The following is a 20171-nucleotide window of genomic DNA, read 5'->3' as shown; positions in this document are numbered from 1 at the left end:
ACCAATGCTTGCTTCTTTGAACAGAAGACGTTAACTAAGATAGTAACAATAGACTGCCTCATTTTATCATCTGTGATATCTATGGGTTTTAGACTTTATCTATGTTGTTCTTAAAAATGAAAGTAAGGTGTATTTCCAACCACGCCTGGCTTTCACAACATTATGGCCTAAGCAGTTTTCTTTTGTGTAACCATGTACTTGTGTATTAATACAACAATACTTCAGTTAATCTCCAATAGATCAGTGCCACAAAGAGCACAACAGTCAACACAAACCCCCCGATAACAGACTAACTCAAAACCAGAATGCAATGTCACAGAAGCGCTCTTGCTGAATGCACACCTCGGTGTCCTCTTTTTGGCTTTCTAAATCAAGACACACATTGATTGCTTAGGTGAAGAAGTCACCTAAATTCAAGAGCTGTGAGCACAGAAGCCTTCCTAAATACTGATGTGATGCTCTGTGCAGTTCTGAAGTTCAATCTGGGATAAATAAGGTGAGGTGATGTTACTGTAGAACACTGAGGCAAAAGTAATGCCTTCCAGCAATTTCTCTATTGCTCACAGCAATAGTGGCAAAATAATCAAGTTTTCTGATTGGAACTGACATGTATCAGAAAGAAAATTAGAATAGCACACAGTTGTTCCTAACATAAATCTAGTTTTAATACAGAAAATCCCTTTCTATACTGCTATACTTGAGAAGTAACAGTAAGAAGATTAGCTAACGTACAAGAAATAACAGGCAGAAGCTTTCAAAAGTTCAGAACAAAAGAATACATAAAGTTCACAAAACTTTACTGTAAAGGATAACTTTTAAGTTAAAGCAGACAAAGGGGAAAGATGTTTCACAAAGTAAGGGGACAGGGCCAACAGGGGCAGCAATCATCTTCACTGTAAGCCAAAATGCCATTACTATTACAAATTATGCACAAATATGAGCAAAAACATACGTGACCAGCGCACATCAGCAGAGCAGAGTGTGAGATTCAGCTCCTTCCACCCACTGCCTTGATCCACCGTGGCCTGCTAAACCCTGTCTAGTCTGCAGCTCCAGAGGACACTGATCTCCTGGCAGATCCTGTGCCACAACTGCCAGCTTGGCCTACATCTCATGCATATCCTACCAAAAATGCTGCATGTGCCTATGTTTATAAAATGAATTCCACACAAATACTCTAGAGAGACAGTAAGGAATAGTACCATTGCACAGAGTCAGTTCGGGTGAAATACCAGTGATTGTTACAATTAGCCTGAGGAAAAGGAAACCTGCATCCTATCATAGGTTATGTTTTCACCCTCTTTTTGTTTGATGGTAGCTACATAATCTTGCTTGCAGCTCGTGCTGATACACAGTGCAACCATCACAGATCCAGTACAGTGGATACTGGGATTCAAGGGTGGCTCTGACACTTTACATAGACTACTCATGAAAAGGGTACTAAAAAGGGGGTGAAAACACAGCAAAATACACATGGGTATATGTGTAATATGCTAATTTTCCCATATAACTTCACCAATTCACCTTGGCCTTGATATGCATCAAACTCCTTTATTCTCTCCTGTGCCTCTCTTGATGAGAGGCTGACAGGCATGTTTTAGTGTGGTGGTTTTCTACTTAGGTTAAATACTCACTAGGGACAGGCATTAGACCACCAGACATGATTTCACTTATTGCCCAAGAGAGCACTTAAGCTTATTTCTTGAACAGTGAAAGGCTAATATACTGTTTAAACACAACGTTGATTACCGAGTTGCTTTCCTTCACTTACTATTTTATTTCATTACTTGTTTTGCAGTAAAACTTAAGTTCACATTTAGCAAGGCACTTAGTCCACGTTTCATCAAAACATATATATACCCCCGAGAAACATTAATTTTTCTCTCTCCATGTTGAAAATTGCTCTTTAGAATCAAAAGATTGACAGTAAAAAACCAAAAAATTTAAAAAAATCAAGTGCTGCAGTGAAGGAATGGCAAAGCTTGTACTGGAACATGGCAACCCACTTTAGGAATTGCCGTTCTGCATAGGAAAATGTGGGCATTACTGCAGAGGTATGGAAGATGTCTGTGGGCCTGTCTTCAGCAGAGAACTGTTCCATCCTAACAGCCTGCTGTAATGTATACAATGCAGAACTTCCAATGGCACTGAACTCCATGGGATTTCTGCTGGAGAATACTTTTGGCCTTCCACAAATGCTACCAGAAGATTCGAAATGGAGCTCAAGTGTAAGAAAAGGCAGTTGAAAATAGGGCACTTTACTCTCTTTTAGAAAAGGATAAACAGGACTGTAATAAGAGAACTGGATTTATACATTTATTATTTTATAAAATAAATGCTTAACAACTCCTATTGACCTGTAACACCGTAGTCTTCCTGTCATTTTTCTATTAATTCAAGCAAAGACACTTCTCTACTACAGACTAAAGACTGATTTTGCACACCAGACCCACACTAACACAAGGAATAACTTGTGCTACACTTTCCTATGTAGAACATCTGCTTTATGAACACAAGTTGCACACAAGGAAATAAACAGGGCTGGAATGTTTTGGGAGCCTAGTCCTGGAAAAGACAACACAGCTGCATCCTTCCTAGCTGAATAAACTACTCCTGCAGTTTTATCCAGCAATTTTTCCTAGATTGCTTATCAGTTGATTACCAAGAAACTGAGTTGCATGACGAAGTAAAAAAAAAGAAAAAACCTCCTAACCTTAGCTTCAGAAGTAGTACTGGCAAATACTAAAATTGATCTATTTTTAATGGTTGCTGTTAAAAAGATATATATATATAAAATATATATTATATATATAAAAATATATAATATCTATAAAATATATATAATATATTATATAATATAAATATTATATAATATATAATATATAATATATAATATATAATATATAATATATAATATATAATATATAATATATAATATATAATATATAATATATAATATATATATTAGATATATAATATATATATATATAATATATATATCCTTTAACAATCTACTTAACCAGTAGGAGAGAAAGAAGAAACTGATCTATACTGATCTCACATTAAGATTTTTTTGCCAAACATGATTCAAGAGTTCGCCTTGGATCAGTTGCAGTATTTAATACACTATCATTTGACCAATGCACTGCTGGGAAACAGAATGATTGAGCAGATGTTTCTGCCTGCAACTGTTAGTATGATCCTTGAAATATGAACATTTAAGCCTCATGACACTGAAGTTTCTAATAATGAACATGATAAGGCATAACTGTATTACAACTAAGGCCAACATCAGTTTTTTACTTAAATCTTTGGCTTGCTTTCTACTTGCTAAGGTTCCAACAAGAAGTCCTCTACTGCTAGATTCCTCGGAGAACACATTCTATCATAAAGGGTTGGTTACATTGTCAGTTATCAATGGAAAGAATTAATCTGCTTCCTTACAGTACAGCCAATGAGCCTTTCTAGTAATGGGCAATTATGAAAAGATTCTCTTTTCACTTCATGATAAACTAGAGATTTTTGTCCTCATCATGACCATTTCCTGTGTAAAAAGTGTACTGCACAGCCTTAGATGAAGAGAAAAAAAAATACCAAAGAATTTGCCTTTTTTCTTCCAGCTTTTTCAGAATTCTTCCTTAGTTTTCTTAATATTTTCATTTAAGCCTTTCTTCCATGTTACTGCTTTAAGTTTACTCACATTTTAATGCAGCTGACAAATCATAAATTTTATGTCAAGAAAATAATATTTCATGATCTCACATGCTAGTGAAATGTAAAAAAAAAAAAAAAAAAAAAAAAAATCAATGTGAAAACAAATCCTATGTAACCTAATAATCACCATAACTGGCTTAGCCTAGCTAAAAAACCCCTAATGATGGACGCTAGTAAATTACTGGAGTTTCAGAGTTTTTCTTGTTTCTTTGTTTTCAGAAATACATCGTTACATTATTTGTCTATTGTCTCAACCAAAAATAACACACCTGCACTGGGCCAAATAGTTGCATAAGATTTTAAGAAGTAGACAGAGGAATGAACTACTTAGTTTTTCCACTTTACCATGGTCTGGAAGTCACACTTTTCTGAAAGAATCAACATTAATTACTGTAGTGGTCTGCGTTAACCCACATCCTAGTGTACCGCCATTAATATTACTTTTACTTTCTCACGGGTATATTTCATCATAGTCACTAAAATTGGGTAACTGTGAATTGGCTGCCTAACAAAAATTCAAAATATGCCAGATATGAGCTGCTGTCACTTCCATTTAAATCACATTCAAGCATCACTCTGTGTACACATTTTGATGCATTAAAATAACTACCTTAATCTTTATGTGCATTCGGATCAAATCACCCAGTGGAGGCTGGAAATGTAAACTAGTGAAAATGACTGTGCTCTGCAGACAGCGGCGTCCTTTCCAGAGGTTCTCTGAGGGAAGCTTTAATTTGCGCTTTGGGCTTCATGTGAGCCCTGCTAGGAAAGGTGCCTTGGGGACACGCTGAACTCCTATCGCCAGAACATGCAAGCGTGTGTGCGGCAGGCCACACTAGTCACAGGTAAGACAGACAAATCAAACAGTAGCATCCCCCATCCGCTTTTCTATTATCTGCCCCACTTTGTGCCAATTTCCTCCAGCTTCCCCAACACCTCTTGCTTTGCTGTTCTTCCTTAAGACATGGGATGGGGATTTGTCAAAGTCAATGAGCACTTTATTACAGTGAGAGTGCTCAGTAATGAACAATTCAGCAATTTAATGAGATTCTGTAGATCTGTCTCCAGCCTGTCCATCAAGTTTCACTTCTATAAAGCACCCTGACACTAATCCTCTGGCATACCCAATCTTCACCCTGGGCTGAATATTAGATTCTTCCATGGTATATTGCATTACCACTATAACCTTAGCAAAAATGATGAACTTAACTACACTTGAGGCAATATAGCTGGTCTGATTTGATTTTCTTCTATTGGGTTGACTATAAGGGAATTACTTATTTACTAAGATAAAGCAAAAAAACAGTTTCTTATTGCCATCTGAATGCCTAAATTGGTAAATATTTATGTGTGTCTTTTAATTCATTCTGGGGACCTGGGATAATTATAAATATATATTTATTCCTGGTTCTACAGACTGAATTAAAAAGACTCATGCACTTTTTGCCTGCAGCAGAAAACTAGTTTAAAAAATTCTTTGGAACAGCATTAGTAACCTTTAGAGAGGCAATTATGATAACACTTAAATGGACAGTGTGGAATTTGTTGTCACTCAAAAAGCAGCATATTACCTATAAGTGTCTCTCCTCAGTTTGACCCTGCAACAGAAACAGAAGCTTGGTCATATTTACCTCATGAAGTGTTCACTGATTGGAGTGCACACAATTAAAAAAATTATTTTTGAGTCCTTCTTGCAGGACAGAACAATGACACAAGATTTAAAAACTCCCACTTCCCAAACTTTGTCGCAGCAGGTTGCAGAGGGTGTATTTCTCTGTATATGCTTGCTCATTACTGAGCTGGCACTAAGTTATACTTCTATGGTTTTCTGTAGCAACTTTTCTTGCGAAAGTATACCCAAGCACATAGCTAGGAGATTTCACTGACCCTGCTGAGAAATCCTGATAAAAGCCAATTAGCCAAACAACCACATATATGAACTTGTACATCAAAACCTTTTCTGATAAAGGGAGGAAGGGCTAGGAGTGCGAAGTATCATGCCAAAAAAAAGCCAAACTGAACCAAATCCACCATCATGGGCAGTGTGCTGCAGATTCTGTTGTAAAGACATCCTCTAGAAACTAGGACAGGAAAGTGTATAACTCCATATTAGTATTTGTATAAAATATAACCTTTTTAAGTACTCCATATTCTAAAGCCTCATAATTTTGTAAACAAATGTGTCAGTTACCTAAGAGGTTAAGTTACATCTGTACACTGTCTTTGTGGTTTGAAGAGCTTAACTAGACATTCTTAATTTTTAAAAATAAATATTTTGTTCCCGCATGGCATTATTCATCCACAGAACATGAAATACCCCACAGACAAACGCACGTTTTACACTTTGATAAAACAATGGCTTAGAAATGAAATTATTTACTTAGAATAATCCAAAAGATAAGTAGATAAATAACAGGGATTTAAATATAAATCAGTCTTCTGATTCTCAGTCTCCTCTAGTGGACCAATACAACCCATTTCCTGAAGAGAAAAATACAGGTTTCTTTCAAGCAAGTTACATTTTACCTTGAAATACCCTGAAATATTTTCCTCCTATAAAGCATGACAACAAAAAGGAAACAGAAGTGTTTGGATAACCGACACTATAGAGATTTCCTTCCACTATATGGCAAATTGCAACTTATACAGACATATGATGCGAATGTTTCCAAGTATAGGCTTTGATTTAGTTTTTGTGTTTCTCTTTACAGGATATATCGTCTTTTCATATCAGTTTCCCCGCCCCCCATCCACACTAAAGGTCACAACATAAAGCTTTTATCTCATTAGTGCCCTATGGCAAGCAACCTGGCCCTTTTCTAGATCCAGTTTCTTTAAAGGAAATTATTTCCCTCTCCAGGTTCTTGCTGCAAACCTTCCACTGAAGCCCCCACTCATCTCTGAGCAGAGCAGCCTGTGTGATAGTTCTCTAATTTGATTCAGCCAAAGTCAGTTATAGTGGCATGAACAATTTAAGTGACTATTGAGGTTAACGCTCTCACTTCATGGAACAAAGTTTGTCTGAAGTGAATGGGAGAGACTGCAGGAGTGGGTTTGCTTCCAGACTTGAGGCATTAAGCCTCACCAGAGGCAATAATACTTGAGTTGCTTGCATGGGCCATCTCTTCCCACCAAGGAAGTTACATCTGAAAGAAAATCTCTAGCCATACCCAAGTAACGTAAGATAAGCAATAAGACAAATTTCTCTTTCAAACAAATTGCATTAACACAACAGTTTTTAAAATTCATTTAAAAATCTTCCTTGGTTGTTATTCACAGTTTTTGCTCAAGTGCTTATTCTCCCTCAGGATTGCTCCAGGGTTTCAAACAACAGATTATTGCTGTGGTTTATAGAGTATCACACATTCTGCTTGTTCAACAGTCTCCTTACCTGCCAGATTTGTTCTTCACTGAGTGAAGTGAGTCTATCACTTTTAAAAACCTCTCGAAGGAGACAGTATGGGAGTGCCAGAACTTCTTCAGGACGATGCTTCAACAGCTCAGAGAGGTGTTTTACTAAGAAGTCAACCACTGCATTCTCCAACAAAGTGAGGTTGAAGAGGTCCGCAAGCTTATACAGGTCCAAGTAATTAAAACTATTTAATTCCTAAATGGGTGAAGCAAACAAAATACGTCTGAGAGAAAAAAAAAAAAAAAAGAAGAAAAAGAAAAGAAAAAAATCCAGAGAACACAAAATCCCACAGGTCTCAGGTAACGAAAAAAGGCTGTTCTTATGGAGCTGTGGAGAAGGAAGGCAATATAACTTGAAATTAATTAACACAGTCTCATTCAAAATGTATGTGTAAATGTTACCAGTGCATATGCAAATATATATGATAGTACTAATTTATATTGCAGCTGCTAAGATTATATATGCATACAGCATCTGTAAGAAATATGGATTAGTACATAAAATAATAAACCAGCATGATTTACACTGTATGACAAGAGCTTGCAGGAGTTAACAAGTGGATTAAAAATGTATTCGTTAACCACAATGGTTTGTTACAAAGCAATCATTTGTTCATAATTTACTGTTTTGACTGAGCTAGAGCATCTGCATAGTACCATTCTAGTTCCATGAAGCCTCACAAAATACGAGATGCTGAGCTATCCTTTATTACATATAAATTTATCTTCAATGAACAAATAGACCCTTTTTTCACGACCACTGACATAAACCTATAGTGGATTCTGGCCTCATATTCCTTCTCCTCCTCCTTCTAGTGGCAGAAAATCTGTGGAGACAAAAGCTACAGTAACTCAGGGCAGGAAGTTTTTTCCATTCTGGTAACAGATAACCTATATTTACAAGCTGTTTTCGCCTTGGTAGCCTTTGCAAATTAGAGTCTGGATAGCTAAGTATTGCTATTCTAGACCATACACTCTTCAGGGGAGAAGCCAAGAAGTCATCTGTATTAGCAAAAAGCACCCAGGAAGGCTGGGAAATAAGCGTGTTTACCCGCTTCTCTGTTCTTGCTGTACTCTCACACCTCTCGTCCTCTACCCTCTCCACAATCCTGGTTTTCATCTTCCAATTTCCCACATTGCTCTCTATCAGCCGCCTTCTCCTTGACCAGTTCCATGTGCGCGAATGACAAGAAGTCTTGTCAGTTTCACTTTGCTGGTTAGTTAACACAGGGACTGGAGCAGGAAAGAGAAACCGACTAAATTAAGTCAATTTCACTTTCACTGCTCTGCCGGCTGGAATGGCAGCACCAAATGAAACTGACAAGAAATCTTGTAAATGTCAAATGAGCTGCACGGCTGGCAGATAGAGCAGAGCAACAGGGAAGATGGGAAAGTGCGAAGAGGAGGTTTTTTGGAAGGTTTTATGGACTACATCCTGAACGTGTGAACTGGGTGGCTGTCCCAATGACTGTGTTTATGCATATGCAATGGAGAGTGGAGAAAGAATTTTTTTCACCTGCTTAGAGGAGTCGGTAGGGGAGGAAACTGAATCAAATTCCTGTGGCGGCTCCTGCTTGTTACATCATCTCCCAGTCTGAGCGATGCACCTTCCCTGGCAGGCTCGTACATTAAAGATAAATCCTATTCATTATCTACTTAAACTGTTGTATAGGAGTTTCACGTTGTTTTCTTGGAAGAACAAAGTTCTTTACGTTGTCAGAAAAAACACAATCGTCCCAAAAGCCACAGATATTCTGGTGTCAGTTCCTTTTCACACTCACATAGAGGAGTTAAGGATAAATCCTCCCCAGTTGCAGAAAGAAAGAGAAAGGAATGAATTTTGCATTAGAAGTATCTGGTCTGTGTGCTTGCTCAGTGATTTAGTGTCTCCAGATCACAGATGGTACCTTACACCACCACTTCTGTGATGGCCATGCAATGGTGGCAACAACACAGCCAAGTATAATCAAAGTAAACTTCACAGAGTTTAACAAGTAACAACCATGGTTTACTGTCCCTGGCTTGGAAGACTGTCTTTTCAAAAAACTCCCTGATTGAATGAATGTCAAACATCCAGAAAGAAGAAACTCAGAACTGTTCAGTGTATATTTATTGAGCTCTTTTTTAATGAACAGCTATATCTGTGGAAGATAAAAATACACCCAAAAAATTGAAAAAAAAAAAAATAAAAATCAAGCATTCTGATCTGAGGATCAATAGCCTAGCTAAAACACAGGCCTGATCAAACCCCACAAAGTGTCAATGGAGGACAGATGGCTTTTGGTGGACTCCAGAAGACAACAATACTGGCAATAATATAATAAAATCTTTCATTATTAGAGAGAAACAGTAATATGACACACAAATGCAGTTTTCCCCTGAAAAATCGTCACATTTTCAGTGAAATCTGAAACATACTGGTAAAACTTCATTTTTGGTTTGGGTATTTTTGATGATCCCCCAAACTTCCCTATCCCCTCAAATCAATGCCAACTGATTTTTTTCTGAAAGCTGTCATACAGTTGAAAAGGCCAAATATACTTATGGATGGATAAATAAATTCTCAGCAGCCATTATTTACAATATTATATTTTTTTTTTTAATGTGCGTTCACTTATTTCAGATGCTTATTTATTTATGTGTCTATTGATTTATTTATTTATTACAGGGACTTACTTGTTTACTTATTTTCATTGGTAAGCATTAGAGGATTTTTGATGTTTTGCCTAACACAATGTGGACTTTGCCTAACACTGCTGGACTTATGTTTTATTGCTTGATGGATATTGCAAGTATATTTTGTTAAAAGTGGTCTTGGCCTGTAATCAGGAACACTTGTTTCTGACTTCATAAGGTTAGCATCTGCAGGTTTGCATTTCACAGCCAAAGAAGCAAGTAGTGCATTAGCTCTTACAGCTGAAAGTTATCAGACTGTCATACCAATATTCAAATCAAAATTATAATGTACAATACATTACTGTGTCTCTGATGATACTAGAGGGCAAAAATGTCACACTGAGATCGCAAGATGTGTACCACAGATCAGATAACCTAGCTCTTCATATGCAGTAAGACTTTCAGAAATGTCAGAATAAAATGCAGTATGTTAGTTGGAAAAAAAAAAAGAGTACACGTTACCTTCTGGTTTTCAAAAAATCCAATGGGAGCTATCAAAGCAATCACTGTCAACTCAGTCTAATTTAAACAGATTTCCCAAACTAAACCCTAGATTGAATTAAAACTTTGTTTTAAAATAAACCCCAAACATACATACATACAGATATATATATATATAGATATATGGATATATACACACATGTATATATATATGTTACTAAATACAAAATTTAGATGTGGTCACGAGTACATTCTGGCAGTCTCTGTTTTCCACAAATTCATTATATTGTGTTAAAAAAGCAGCTACAAAATCTAAAGTCATGTTCAACTTTCTTATGGTGCTGTATCGCAGCACACCTTCTTTAAAAACATGCAATACAAAACAGGCTTATGTAAATGACTGAAACTTTAATCTTGTTTTTCTAAACTTTTAAATATATGCCACTTATCTTTTTTTGAACTGAAGGATGAAATATGAACAGAAGCAGAACTGTCACTAAGAGCTGAAGAGAATTAGGGAACAGTAGTGATCCTATCTTTTCTAATATGATGTATGTTATGCTGCTGAAACAAATTCAAACTAAGAAAATATGTATAAGATTACATATACAGATCTTACAACTGACAATCGAAATAGTTTTTAAAATCTCACAGTAAATTCACACCAATTTAATAAATTGCCCAAATTTTTTATCAGTGTCTACTTCTAAAATGAGGAACTATCTTTGATCCTATGCATGTTACTTACTATACACCCCCCTCTTCCTCACTCTCTGAAGTAGAAGAATCCATTGTTCTACACTACTAGTCTTCTGATTCAGTAGAATCAACCTTTAGATGCCAAACCAGTTTAACAATGAGCTGACATTTAAAACTCTCATAAAAGAAAATCAGTTTTCCAAACTAACATAATCTGAAAGATGACAATGTTAAATATTCAAAATAAATGATATGACATTGTCCATATTTTAATATAGGGATGTATTTTAATATAGAGATATGAGAAAATGTCTAACAGGAAAAAGAGATATAAACATTGTATTTAAATTACTTCAAAATCCATATTTATTCATTTGTACTTTAAAGAATAATTGCCTTGCACAAGCCACAGAAAAGGATGTAACAGATTGATAAATTAGAGTTAATCATAACCAAGTACGCAGCAGACTACAATATAGCTCTATTCCTCTGCTCCATGTTATAAATAGCAGAAAAAGCACAAGGAGAACTAAGGGGAAAGAATGCATTTCTTTATGACCTTATTTGAAAGATAAACTCCTTGGGGAAATACAATTTATTCAGATTATCAAGACCCTGCTGTGCAAATCTACAGTCTGGGAGCACACTACAGAGATCAAACAATATTTACTTTATTCTGTTGGGTATAAAAGCTTTTAATGAATGCATAATTAAGACAGAAAGAGTATATACAGCTTTAGAATTCCACTGCCAAGCCAAGCCATTAATATCCAAAGTATCGTACCCAGTTGTAGCTCCACCTGCTTCCTATTTAGATTACAACACTATTATAAATCAAGGTATTAAATGACTAGCCCTGCTGCTGTAACAGAGGAGTTGCAGGGTGACACTATTTCCCTTTTCCTAAAAATGGTTTGGTCTCTTTAAAGCAAAAAAAAAAGAAGTGTGAGGTCTCTGGGACAGGGACTTTTTTATGCAAAATCCTTATGCAGCACCCAGCACAACGGGGTCCTAACCCCAGGTCCTCCAAGTTCTCTACTATGTTAAATACTACGAACCGGCTGTACCATTCAGAAGAGAACCTTGACATAAATCATAGCAAAGACAGGCTCTAAATAGATAAGGGATAGTAATAAAATGAAAAATCGTAGTGACAAAAATATACTTATCTGACAACAAAAGGGAACACCACAATTTTAAGAGAAAAGAAATCTGGTTCTGTTGGTTCCAGCTCTCCCTTTCTATATCAAAGGTGGTAGTTCTCCAAAACCTCACATATTTACCTAGGAACTAACTAATCATGCACATACTCAACAGCACAGCAACAGACATACCCATTTCCTACAAAGCACAAGCGTGAATCTTTTAAAAACTATACTTTAGATCTTATTTGAAATTTTCCTCCACTAAACACCAAAGCCACCCAGCTGGACCACAATATTTTGCTGAAGCCTGATCACAGTGGAATAGCTGCATCAGAATTTTGCAACGTATAAAACCACGTTTACATTTATTACAAGATCAGTGCCAAATGCAAATGCATTTATAGGCACAGTAAAGGACAAATTTTGAAATTACTCATTTAATAAAATTATTTTTTCTAGTAGATCACTGCTTTCTCAACACTTTCTGTAATATTTGCTTTTTTTCCTCTTTTAAGCATGAGAAGCTATTTTGCATCCTTGCTGTGATTTCAAAGTAAGTCTGCAGCTAAGTACAAGAGCAACAATATCAAAACATTTCAGCCCTATTATTTTCCCTCTTTCCTATAAGAATTCACTTCCCTTCTCGCTTAGTGTTTCCCTGTATCTGCTTAGTTTTGAGATTGAATCCTGCTGGCTGGTGCTAATAAGCCCCCTCTTCAAAGGCATGGAGGAGGCCCTCAGACCTTCACAGGCACCATGGAAAGACATGAGATTCTCAGATTGGTCATGTCATGAGACATGTGTGGTCTTTGAATATGAAAGTCGAACATGCCAATATGCAGATACTCCAAAGTAAAACCGAACAAGTAAAGATTTTCTAGAATATCAGACAGATTAATCTAAGTTATTGAATAGTACAAATACTTTCAAATGGCCATCCAATTAAGTATTTTAAGTGACTCTGTTTATACATGCCTTTTATATATTACATACATGATTATGTGTGGAAAGAAATATAATAATGAAACATTAAGGCTATACAGTTAAAGTTCTGTGCTATGATTGGAACAACCACTGATAAGGTTCATTCTGCAGAATTTTCAATGACTGCTTTCCCCTGCCGAATACATGCTGCTGTGGTTTGTTTTGTTGTGGTTTTTTTGTTTGTTTGGTGATTTTTTTGCTTGTTTGTTTAACTGCACCTGGCACAGAAACTCCCCAAATGGAAAGCTTCACATCTCACCTGGCTTCACATCTTCCTTTGCAAGATAACTGTACCAATCAGTATTGTCTAACAAAGAAAAATACAGGGATGAAATGGAATGTGGAGCTCATCTAACCCTTCACCTAGCCCTTTTATACTATTTCATAGCAGGAACTCTAAAGGAAGCTTTCATCAGACTTAATCAATGTTTACAATTTTTGCCAATTATGGCAGCCTCTCTTCTCTTCAAGTATGTTATGAGGAATGACAATTGTGCATTCTTTACTGCAGCAGGAATCACAGACTATTGGTACACAGTCTTTACAGATGTTTCATTACTTTTTATTTTTGCTAACTCTTCCGAGTCACTACAGTGCTTGAGGAAATCTGAAAACTACTTGGCTAATAAATCAACCACCAGCAATCTTTTATGGTAAATGTTCACTTGTCTTTTTGTTGTTGTTGTTGTTGTTAATATTGTCAGATCCAGAAAGAGAATGTTTTATGGTTTAGAAACCCAAGGTTCACAGGAGTAGCAGTTAAAAAATAATTATCATCAACAAGAAGAACAAAGAATAAAGAAAAACAGGACTGTACAATACTATTGCTTCCAATTCTTTTGCAGTTTAAGGCTATGAGAATATAGGAGTGGAAGCATATTCCCTGCTGTGCAGGACAAGCTCATCAAATCATTGTAGTCATAAATTAAGAAAGATCCATCTTAAAACTTGCTCTGTTCTTGCTCTGAACTACTATTCTGAGAAGGCTCAGCTGATTTTGAGATGCTGTCTCCTAATTTCCAGCTTAATTTACTCAGACAGTTGTTCCTGTGCCAACATTTTCTTTTAGTTTTAACAGCACTCTCTCTTCCTGCTCCCCCCTCCTCCAGTATTTATTCCCTTGATATATTTACAGAAAGCAATCATATTCCTCCTCAGCCCTCATTTTGCTAGACTAAACAAGCCAAGCTCTTTTAATCTCCTCACATAAAACAGGCCTTGCTGATCATCTTAGCTGCCCTTTTCTACATGCCTCCCAGTTTGACTTCATTTATTCTTCCGCATGGGCAAACACTTCACAGTACTCATGATTTTTCAGCAGTATATTATACACAAGCGTTAATATTTCCTTAGCTTTATAAATTACCTTGCATGAAATATCCTAGACTCAAAATGCCTTTTTCTTGATGATATCACATCAGTAGCTCAAAGCCATCCTATGATTGAATACAGGAAAACTCTCTGTAAACTTCGTCCTCAAAGGTGAGACACAGTAACAGGCCTCTGTCCGCCAGCCGGGACAGAAATAATATGAGATGTTACAAATGGGAATTGTGTATGATCCACTGAGATGCAGCAGATTCTACTGAGGATGCTCAGAAATTATTTTCCAACTGCTTATTGAATTTCTTTCTATATTTGAGTAATGGATCTTGTAATTGTCCTGGTACCTACCAGTTACTTATCAAGGGAAAAATTATTTCAATAATTTTCTTAAGAGTTGTTTCAAAAGTAGGCAAGGAAATCCCCTCAACATTCTGAAAAACAAAGCAAGTTTTACATCAATCTGAAGTATGAAAATTTTCAAGCATAGTGAAAAAATAAGCAGAAAATATGTTTCTAATAAATAGTTACCTTAAAGCATGATTTTTATTCTTAATTCTCATCTCCACTACCAGCATTACTGATAGACCTCTTTGTAGAGGTGTTAAGGTACCTGGCAGTTCCCTTTTCCAAAGTCTTACTATTTTGACAACATTTAATAGTTCAAAGCTGAAGTTTTCCAGCCTCAAGATTAATCTCTTTAAAAATCTCTTGAAAACACCTCAAAAAGTGTATAACACATTACAAAGAATGAGACTGACAGGAAAAGACCATTGCTCTTCCTCATTAAAAACATTCAGAATGGAAACAGCTTGAACAAGTTGTTGTCACTGTGAAATCTTCCATTGATCCCCCTCATCAGCCTCTAGAAAAATAGTTTGAGTATGCTCAGTAATGACTTCTTCGAACTTTGCAGCTAAAATCTCATCCCGTTCGGGCTGCACTGTCTATAATCTGTCCCACAGCTAAGGAAGATCCAGTCTGCATCATTGTCCACTGAGGGTCAAAGCACAACGACAAAATCTGAAAGCTGAAATCCCACTTTTATTGTGCTGCTTGGGACCCACATTGGAGCCCTGGCAGGTCACTATCACTTGCAAATGCAGAAGCATGAAAAAAAATGCAGACCAAAGAACAGGAGAATAGATCTAGACAAGAAGCCCAGAGAGAACAAGAAGCAAACAGGCCTGGAAGCTGGCAGGAGAGTTAGAATCGCAATCTGGAGAAGACGTGACTTCTCAAGGAGGCTGCGTGATAGTTCCAACTGCTCTGCATAAATGTAAATTAATAGTGATGAAGACAGATAATAGCAAGATAATCACTAACAACAAAAGGAAGTCAACACCCATGATATTGCACTAAAGAATAAACAGGTGGCATATTTCAAAATTATCAATAGACTAATATTAATGCTTTAGATATAAATAAGAACAGGGGAGGTTTTCACATGCAAAGGATATAATAAGATACAAACAATTCTGTTTCAAAATCTTTTTATGGCATTTTATTCCTGAAACATTTCACTGATGTATATGTTGCTTTGTAGTAAACCCAACAAGGGACCACTTTTCTTAAAAACCTGTCTCTGCTTCAGAATCCCAGGCAACACCTTGTCATCAAATGCTTAAGGATTACAAAGCTAATAAACACATCTAAAAATGAATAACTATAAAAGGGTAACCGTAGTGAGTGGGACATCTAATCTCACCAGAGAATGAAACAAACTGTCTAATATGTGTGGAATGATGGGTTAATTAACACAGACAAATTCAAATCTCAGAAATATTTGCTAAACAAGCCAAAGCAAAACAAAACAAAACAAAAAACACACCCAAACAACACTTTCTCAGAATTTTAAGGCAGTATGTGATACTCTGTCTCCAGAAAGGCTGAATCCAGTGCAGGACAACTCAATACTGAGTAAAATTTTGATAGACAAAGCAGAATCAGTCACCAGTTTGAAATCAGTAGTTCCTAATGCTTTGTAAGAGTCGCATCACCCCAGCTATCTACTAATATTTTACTTGTACGAAAGGAATAAGGCATCAGTAGAGAAATTTATTTTTTGGAAATCTCAGAAGAGCTAATTTTGATGAGTTTACAAGAACTATTGGCAGAATAAAATGAGACAAGTTTAACACAAGGAGTACTAGAGAAAGTTGAGTGCTATAATATTTCAAAAATTTCATATATTACATACATATAGTAGAATGCCTCTTAGATGGATCAAAGATTTGTTCAATGACAATCTCAAATGAAATAAATGGTAAGCTATAAAGCAGTGTAACTTTTTCCAGCAAAGTCCTCAAGGAATTGATTCTAGTTCCAATACTGTTAGCAGTTTAACTGAACTAAAGAATGGTAAGTTTTGCCTGCAGAGTTTGCAGAAGACTCTGCAAAAGCAGTGCTATAACATATTATGAGAATGACAGAATGTGAGTATTGTCTGGCTTTCCTGGCAAAGTGATCACATTAAAAACAAAACAAAAAATCCACACCATATCTGAGAACCGGTAAATCAGCTGATACAGGAAATATACCAGGCTCTATTTATAACAACATTTGCAGGCCATCAGGAGGCACTAAGAAGCCATCATAAATAGCAACATCAGTTCTCAGAATAGTACTGAGGCAAAACCAGTTTTTGCCATAAAATGAACGCGGAGTAGCATCCAATAAAAGAAACACTGTTGCTGCTTCAACATTATATTTTTAAGGCTACTGCTTAAATATTGGTCCCAGTTCTGAATCTTGTACTTCAACTATATGAAAATATTACCAGATAGAAACCCAACCTTGCAAGATTTAAGGTGCTCAACCTATTTTTTTAAAGAAAGTCTCCTGAAGGATTTGATCTTGAGCAAAGACATTAATAAAATAGAGAAAATATACAAAAGCAAAAAAAATTCTGGCCAAATTTTCAGAAAATAGGTTGTGGCTCATGGAGGTAGGATCAAAGTTACACTGGCCAAGGGACCAGGAAGTGCAGGACAGTTTGCATTACTTTTGTGTGACTACCAACATTCTGCAATATGAATGCAATAAACCAAGCTTTTTGCCAATTTTATGTACAGGTAAAGAAGGAATTTGACATCTGAGAGTATATGGTTTCACATTCTTCTGAAGAGCATGAGACTTGTTGGAGCTGCAGGAAGATATGAGGGTACTCATCAGTTAAAAGAACCTGATTTAAAGTATGTGAATGATAAAAAGGAAACATTGAAGGTGTTGGAAAATATATTTTATTTGGAAAAAAGTTATTTGTTCAGGCATCTCTATGCTCCTGCAATATCTGACCTCACCTCAAAAAATCACTACGAAAATTTTTGCTCACAGCGCTAAACCTAGGCAAACTCTATTTTACAGAGGAAAAAGGAGAAGCAAAAGAATAATTTAAAAGAGTGCTCATGATGCAGAAGATACAAAAACCAGAACCTCAAATGCCTGGAACCCATTTCAATGTTCTAGTAGCTAGATAATTATTTTCTTCCCTACCCCACCCCCAACTTTAACATAATTTAGTTATTTATGCAGCTCAATATATCAGCAAAATGTCTGTAATGTGTTCTGTACAAGCATTATGTCTCAGTAAAATAAAACACTCTACAACACTCTGTCCCTAAATTTATGCAGTGAAAAGAACACCTCTTTCCCACAACCAGGAGCTGTGCTGATTAGTAGGTTTACTACATAGTAATTAGAACTGATTTCTGGAGGGAAACAGGGTAAAAAGGGATAGCAGTAGTCCACATATTGGGAAAAAAAGCAAAAGAATGAAAATAATTCTGGAAGCATCACTGAATTAAAAAAAAAAAAAAAATCAGTATGTGTTAGGATCAAGGAGTTTTTCTTCATATTTTAAGCATTGTTGACTAGGAATTAATTTCTCACTCTCTTGGTCAGAAATTAGTACAAATCTGACTCTCAAAACCAGACAACTTCGAAACCACAAAACCCAAGTGTAAAAGGTTGACCTTGACTCAATGTCCAGTTTGACAGTTCCCACATCTGACCTTCAGTAATGGTAAACAACTCACAAGTCCTCTCAAAATGAACACATGTGAATGTTCACACAGTTGAAGGTGCTAAGCATCAGGAAGGCATGAGTCTTCATAGATCATAATAAGTTTTGTTCATTTAGTTTCTAGCAGATCTTACCACCCCTCCCACCCAATCTCAAACAGCTATGGTCAGAACACCATGCTTTACCACCAAGGGTTTCCCCCCCCACACCCCACCCAGAAATATAGAAAACTATTTAGTCAATGCATGACATATTCAAGTCATAACAAAATGATAAAATTCTCACTGGCTTTAAGATTTCACCTTGAAGACACCACATTTAAAAGAAGAATAGATCATTTTAAGCCTAATTTCTCATTATTCACAACTACAGACACTTGCCAGTATCTCAAAATCTTCAAGTATATGAAGGTGCCTCTTCTGTACACACCTTTAAACACAATTGGAATGAAGTTGAGCCAGACACCCTTTAAAATAAAATTGGAAGGGCATGTAGAGGAGGGACACAGATTAGCTGCAGAAATACATTATTTTTGAAGTAACTGAGCTAACTAGAAGTGTCAAGTTTTTTAAAAATTAACTACAGTTTACTGAAAAAGTGTGTAGCCAATGATTATTCCATATGATGTTATAAAAATCAGTCCTTTTCAAATACATATTTTAACAGCAAATTTTGCTAAAACATCCAAATTTCAAAGATTTCAACCATATCTAAAAGCAAAATGCTAACAACGGCTTATAAAAATTACATATACCTAACGTTGTGTTTTCCCTCACTTCAAAATACTGACCAAACACACTGAACATTTTTGCTATTAGTTTTATTACTTTTCAAGAAATTCCATTAATCTATTTAACTTCTGGTCCAGGGCTGAATGGTGCTATATGAGTCCAAACTTGATTAGGGCTTTTTACTAGTAGTATATAATATATATGCAAGTTAAAACTCACAACAGTATCTAGGTAGTCAAACACTCTTAAGTGTTTAGTTACAGTAAACATTCAGTATTGGTTCCTGGGGGCCCTTGACATCACCATTATACACATATACTCTCTGCATACCTCAGTTCCTCATGAAGAGGGTAATGCTGTAAATACGAGTTATAATATTGTGAGGTGGGTAAAAACAAAATACAGGCACATATAAACACTGATGGGCCTGGCATATGACATTGGGTCTCTACCCCTAGCTTTCTTCACTGCCACAACGTGCTATTTCAAGTAAGTGGGAATTCCAGTTCCAGAGTGTTCAGGGGACTAAACTTACCCCAGGTTCCTACAATACTTAAGGATTAAGTATTAGTGTGCTTAGATGCTATGGAAATTGAAGGCTTTTTTGCATATATAATTAGAACAAGGAGAAAAGACTGAAATGGAATTAAAAAAGACCTTCCTTTGAGTGGCTTTGGAATCTTTCTGAAAGGTCAAAGTGCTTATAAGGGAAGTCCAGACAATATAACACTCTCTCGAATTCAGAGGACACAACAGCTCCTATAAAAACTACTGTTGAGACAATTCCTTGTGTTACCAGCTCAATTCCCACTGAACCACAAATAGAATTCTTTGTTTAAGCCATTTGGGATCTAATGCCATCTATGCAGCTATACACACTCTGTGGTAGAAATCACAAATTCTGTAAGACTCTGTTGAAATAGATGGGAAATCTAGCAGTACCTTCCTCCAAATTAATAAACAGATGTTTAGAATAGATTACATAGGAAAAAAAGAGAATAAACTTATAAAATTTTTCAGTTT

At 36.1% G+C, this 20171-nt stretch overlaps 1 protein-coding gene across 1 annotated transcript in view; it reads right to left on the bottom strand.

Annotated features, from left to right (window-relative positions):
* KLHL32 (kelch like family member 32) overlaps positions 1-20171 on the bottom strand; it is a gene marked incomplete at both ends in the record, with an annotated part of 91493 nt that overhangs the window by 32314 nt on the left and 39008 nt on the right. The window contains one exon of the mRNA XM_080341137.1: positions 7106-7321. Coding sequence (XP_080197263.1) covers positions 7106-7321 — 216 coding nt within the window. The remainder of the gene's footprint in view (positions 1-7105; positions 7322-20171) is intronic.

The sequence above is a fragment of the Nesoenas mayeri genome (genome assembly GCF_963082525.1).
Source record: "Nesoenas mayeri genome assembly, chromosome: 3".
NCBI classification, from domain to species: domain Eukaryota; kingdom Metazoa; phylum Chordata; class Aves; order Columbiformes; family Columbidae; genus Nesoenas; species Nesoenas mayeri.
Note: the sequence above shows the minus strand (reverse complement) of the source record. Positions and strands in the feature narration are given on the sequence as shown.